Raw genomic sequence first — 6,228 nt, forward strand, 5'->3', positions numbered from 1 at the left:
TTCTCCATCATTTTTTCAATTTATTTTTATTAAATGCATAAGCTTACACAAAATAATATAAAAATTTCACACAATAACATAAAAATTCGAACCCTAATTCTCTAAATAGTTAAAGAAAAACAATATGTCACCTTCCTACTTGTTAATATGTTAAATTAAGCTCAATTAAAAACTAAATTATTTTTTTGAACAAAAAAATAAGATCTTTGGTACTTTTTAGGATCTCAAATTCACTTTGTCACATGCCTCTAAAATATCAGGCTGGCCTGAAGGAGTATCTAAATGGTGAAAATGTTTGTGTGAATAGCATCACCCTGGAAAAAATTGTCCCCTTGTTGAGGGATGATATGAGATCAATAACCACAAGGCCTACCGTTGAGCGCTTTTTCACCGTAGAATATACTCCGGCGTAGTTTTGCCGCAATATGCTGTAATTCAAAGAAGAAAAGACAAGCAACGCAATAATCCCACTCACCTTCCTTTCCACTTCCGTCGGGAAAAGTTTGGTCTGCCAACATCCATAACTGATTGATTCCAGTGATATCGGCTGACTGAATGCTCTGGATCTAATTTTGCTGCCAATTGGGACTCACTCTGTAAGTAAAACAACTGTGTGCTGCTATTGTTTCGCCACTTCAAATTTGTTCCCCTTTTGTTTGCACACCAACTGTTTGTATCATTGTCTGAGACACGAATTCAAACCATTTATTACATACTTTCCTCCAAGGAGTTAAGACTTTGCTCAGCATATGCTCTCATGTAATATTTTTCGTCTCTCCGAAAACAGACATAATTGTTCAAATTCAAGAGGGATTGGCATTTGAAATGATAAAGAGTTGGGTTTTGCCTTGCAAGGTGTGTTTACCATATACGTCTTAAGAAACAAAGCAACAACATTGTCACATAGTTTATTTTTTTGTCTTTGTATGCCGAGGTTTTCTAAATTTGAATTGCAACATAGGCATTGAAGTTTCCCTCATCAAATTTCGAAGGATCCAACCAGTTTCGGTGCAAAGGAGCCAAGATGGAGCTCACTATAACTCGCCCTGATGATTGGCACCTTCACCTTCGTGACGGTGAACTTCTGCAGGCGGTAGTCCCGCACAGGTTGATTTTCTTTGAAAATGCAAATACAAGCATTTATTTTCTGCTTCAAGCTGTAGTACTATTCTGATGTCAAATTCACCCCCAGTGCAAGTCATTTTGGAAGAGCAATTGTGATGCCTAATCTGAAACCTCCCATCACCACCACAGCTGCAGCTGTGGCTTATCGAGAATCCATCTTGAAAGCAATGCCTGCCGGTAGTGACTTCACACCACTTATGACCCTTTATTTGACTGATACCACAGAACCTAATGAGATCAAGCTCGCAAGTAAGTCCAACTCTAATATATGATATGCAGCCTTTGATGCCTGTCGTTCAGATTATAACATTCTTCAACTCTGGTCAACCCATTTGCAGTTTGCTACCTATTTCTACTATTTGTTTTCTTTGAGTATAAGAATTTGATAGATATTTTGAAATAACTCAGTATGTAATTGATTGGCCATGAATTCTAAACAATCAACTTTTCGTTCTCCTCTCGCTGTTTTAGCTTTTCTTTTGGGCTCTTTCTTTCTTGTTAGTTTTCAATAAGTTTCTATATCTGTTCGTTGTTAGATATCCCAGTGATGTAACATTTTTGGTTATGTAATGGAAATTTTCCCTCCAGGACAAGTTTACAAAGAACGAATTCCATTTATTTGTATAGTAAGATGCATGCAGGCCCTTTGTTCTTAGCTTTTCTTCTCCAGATGGAATGCTGTTATTGCTTTTGAAAAAAATTTCTTTTCCGTTCCCTTACTTTCTCTATGTTATAGTGTACCCTGATCATTTTGATTGCATTGACAGGAAGAAGTGGGGTTGTTTATGCTGTGAAGTTGTACCCTGCTGGTGCCACAACAAACTCTCAAGATGGGGTTACAGATCTCTTTGGAAGATGCCTACCTGTCCTTGAGGAGATGGCTGAACTTAATATACCTCTGCTGGTATTCTTGCTGCCTAAAAAACTTCAATTACTTTCTTTATCCTTGCCCATACCTGTGTAAATGGTGGTTATGGAGCTTGCTCCTGCATTGTTTACCTCTCCCTCTCTCTTTCTCTCTCTCTCTCTCTCTCTCTCTCTCGTGTTTTCAACTGAAATCGAGGACATGAAAAGAAATTCATCAGAGCATTTATTTGCTTACAGTTATTGTGTGACTGGTCAGCATGGTTTTGTAGACAGCTCTTCACCCTAATTTCATAAGTTACAATTAAGTCAAATATAATCTTCCCTCATAATCTATAGCTTTATGAAAAATCAGACACCACCAAGCCAATGTGATCATCTCTGTAATTATATCAGAGGATGTTAATTATAGGAAGATATGGTTTATTTGGGGTTTTTCTTTGTCATTGTAGGATTGTCTATATATAAGCCTTATTGTAGTAGACTGGTACAGTTGTGGAGATTTTGGCATATTGATTTCAGAATCAATAAATAGTTGGGTTTACTTTGTCTATGTTTCTCCCCTTCTCTCTCCCATCTCTCTTTCTTCTCTTAACTTCTGTACTTTTCCTCTCTCCTTTCTACTTCCCTCCCAATCTCTTAAATTTGAAAAGAAGTGATGTATGTTTGTGCTACCTCAGTACCCAAATAAAATGTGTAATACGTAGTAGACAGAAAATAAAAGCTTTCCAGTGCTCCAACTTTACAGCATATAAAGTTTAAGCTGATTTTAAGCCAGTAATTGATTGATTGTTTAATAGTAAAGTGAGCTATAGGAAAAGTACAACCTATAACGAATTACATGTTGAACTTCACAGCATGTTTTTTCCCAAAAATTTGAAAAGAAGCGATGTATGTTTGTGCTACCTCAGTACCCAAATAAAATGTGTAATACTTAGTAGACAAAACATAAAGGTTTCCAGTGCTCTAACTTTACAGCATATAAAGTTTAGGCTGATTTGAAGACGGTAGTTGATTGATTGTTTAATAGTAAAGTGGGCTGTAGGAAAAGTACAACCTATAACGGATTACATGTTGAACTTCACAGCATGTTGTTTTCCTTGATAGTTGTATTGTGCGTCCAATGTGTGAAGACATGATCTTGAATTACAGCTTTGATATGCATGTGCTATTTTTTTTTAGGTTCATGGGGAGGTTACAGATCCTGATGTTGATGTATTTGATCGTGAAAGGGTCTTCATTGACACTGTTTTACGACCATTAATCCAAAGGCTTCCAAAGCTAAAGGTCGTGATGGAGCATATTACTACCATGGATGCGGCTAAGTTTGTAGAGTCTTGTGAAGAAGGTATGCCTTATCACTTAAATGATGACTTCTGCCATGCACCTTTACTTTCATCCTCTCGTTTGGACAGCATATATATTGCCACTTATTATCGTAATTCATTATTCCAGTTTGGTATTGGACATCCTAATTTCATATGGTGTGAATTTTCTAGGTTCTGTAGCAGCAACTGTTACTCCACAACATCTTCTTCTGAATAGAAACTCCCTTTTCCAAGGAGGATTGCAGCCTCATAATTACTGTTTACCGGTACTCAAAAGAGAAATTCACAGTAAGTTCCATTTAACAGCTACACATCTTCATGTAGAATTGCTGCATGTTGTAAAACCACATGATTCACTCATAAAAAAGGTCGTACCCAGTGCACAAGGCTCCCGCTTTACGCAGGGTCTGGGAGAGGTGAATGTCGGCTAGCCTTACCCCCATTTATGGAGAGGCTACTCCCAAGTCTCGAACCCGAGACCTACCGCTCATGGGCGAAGGCACTTGCCATCGCACCAAGTGCGACCTCTACATGATTCACTCATGATTTATAAAAATAAAAATAGTTTTGTAGCACTCTCTCTCTCTCTCCCAGTATGTGCGTGGAGCTAGTTTATTATTTCTCTTTTTTTTTTCTGAGAAGATTTTATTATTTCTCATATAGGACAGGCTATTGTGTCTGCTGTTACTAGTGGAAGTAAAAGATTTTTCATTGGAACTGATAGCGCTCCTCATGAGAGACGTAGAAAAGAAAGTGCTTGTGGATGTGCTGGTATATACAGTGCTCCTGTTGCTTTATCATTATACGCCAAGGTCTTTGAAGAGGTAAGAAATTTGGATCTGCTTCTTGTTTGCACTTACATTTCGTTTCCTGTCTAATTTGATCAGAGAACCCTCATTAGAGCGAAAGAAGTCCATCCTTCACTTAAATTGTTATATGGATGCTTTCTTTATTGCCTACTTGTGTCATGACTCATTTGTTATCGGTGGTGTCTACAAAGGGGGGCAAAACATAATCTTATATTAATATATCCATTTAGCTTTCATTTGTTTCAGATATGTTCCAGCTTGCTCATATTTGTGTATGTACTATGTAGTTTGTCAACTGTTGACATTCTTGAGTTTTATTGATACTACAGTAGGACATATAATGTAGAGGTCGCACTTGCTGCGATGGCAAGTGCCTTCGCCCATGAGCGGTAGGTCTCGGGTTCGAGACTTGGGAGCAGCCTCTCCATAAAATGGGGGTAAGGCTAGCCGACATTCACCTCTCCCAGACCCTGCGTAAAGCGGGAGCCTTGTGCACTGGGTACGACCTTTACAATAGGACATATAATATGTCACATATTTTATGGTAGCTGTTCATATTTATGTTCAGAGTGGTATTAGTGTCCGACTAATGGCTTGCATTTTCTTAGTTTTTTCACATTTGGACCTTACCCTCTACAAACCCAGGGCTATTTCTCCCTTGTCTATTTAACCTTCTCCGATATTGAATATTTTTAGCGACCACATTCTATTTGGACTTGTTGAGAGTATATAACAGACCGAATAATCCACATGTTAAGCTTAACAGCCACATCCTCCCATGTCAACCAATATAAGTTTTCCACGTACTTGGCTCAAGTGTCGGCATACGTTAGGGGGCATGTTGAGTGTATATCTTGTATCGAAATTGCCATTACCATTTGGTTTTGGGGTTATTGCTCTAGCAATAGAATTTATAGGCTGATATTAGTCTCTGTGTGGCTGTGCCCATTGGCTGAGGGCGGATGTGCTCCCCCTGCGCACATGAGTTTGACCATTATTTAGATTAGTTTAAAATTGTATATTGCTTGGAAAAAAAACAAGAACTCATAAAAAGACATGCACTTAGGTGGAGAGATCCCAATTTTTTTAAATGCTTGGAAGGTCTATTATGGAAAAGAAAGAAGCGTGGATTTGTTCTACGGTTGACGGGGACTTTTATTATCAAATTATGGTGGTAAGTAAGAGGCACTAAGGGGAGATTTGTTCCAAGGCAGATGCCGCCGGTCCTGTATATTTGCGATTTCATTTGAGTTTGAGTAGAAAGTTGTTCAAATTACTCTGCCTGCGGTTTATATGTAATGCAAGAGATAAATACTCAAGAAAAGTTGACTTTAGTCTTCTGATATTTGTTACATTTGCTACTGCTAATAGGTTTGCATGTTTCAGGCAGGTGCTATTGACAAGCTAGAAGCCTTTGTAAGCTTTAATGGCCCAGACTTCTATGGGCTTCCTCGAAACACGTCGAAGATAAAGCTGAGCAAGAATTCATTTAAGGTACCTGAGTGTTTCTCTTTTCCGTTTGGAGACATTGTTCCGATGTTTGCTGGAGAAACACTTGAATGGCAGTCATCCATCAACTGATTTATCTGACAAGCCATGCCGTTGAAATTTCGGATGTTAATTATTTATCTTTGTACTAACTTGTACTCCTGCAGTGCTGGGATTTGGAACTAGATACTGAACCAGCATAGGATGTGAGGTTTTAACCTAAAACTGATAACGCGTATTAAATGTTTGACACATCTTCAGATTCTGCAGATTGCCACTGCATTCCCATTCAATAAATGAAGTCCGGAACCATTTCTGGAGAAATTTCATTCATTTGTAGAACGTTAAAATGATTTTTTTTCGTAATGCCTGTATACAATTAAATCCATGTTTGTAAATTTGGTTTAAAGATACAAGATTTTGGAGATCAGGGTAGCTGAATGTGCGTTCTTCAGGTTATATTAGATGGGAAAATTGTATTAGAAGATGTAACTAGTTTATTTATTTTCAACTTTTATTTCACTTTAATTGAAAGTTTTATTTCTTTTTTCTTCTTCGGATGGCAACATTCGGACAACTCTTTTAGCATGGCGATGAATATGGGTAAATTCTTC

The 6,228-nt window shown here is 37.8% G+C and overlaps 1 protein-coding gene across 2 annotated transcripts; it reads left to right on the top strand.

Annotated features, from left to right (window-relative positions):
• Positions 1–237: 237 nt before the first annotated feature.
• Positions 238–5,947, top strand: LOC103411857 (dihydroorotase, mitochondrial). 2 transcript variants are annotated; one of them, XM_029108459.2, is made up of 9 exons: positions 250–596; positions 788–855; positions 962–1,107; positions 1,193–1,374; positions 1,893–2,029; positions 3,172–3,337; positions 3,489–3,605; positions 3,981–4,141; positions 5,513–5,947. In XM_029108459.2, exons 2-9 carry the CDS (start codon positions 826–828, stop codon positions 5,705–5,707), a joined length of 1,134 nt encoding a protein of 377 aa, XP_028964292.2. In that variant the 5' UTR covers positions 250–596; positions 788–825; the 3' UTR covers positions 5,708–5,947. The 2 variants fall into 2 exon arrangements, with proteins under 2 accessions (XP_028964293.2, XP_028964292.2); XM_029108460.2 differs by lacking the exon at positions 788–855 and having other exon boundaries at positions 238–596.
• The last annotated feature ends 281 nt before the right edge of the window (positions 5,948–6,228 follow it).

The sequence above is a fragment of the Malus domestica genome, chromosome 09 (assembly GCF_042453785.1).
Source record: "Malus domestica chromosome 09, GDT2T_hap1".
In the NCBI taxonomy this organism is placed as follows: Eukaryota; Viridiplantae; Streptophyta; class Magnoliopsida; order Rosales; family Rosaceae; genus Malus; species Malus domestica.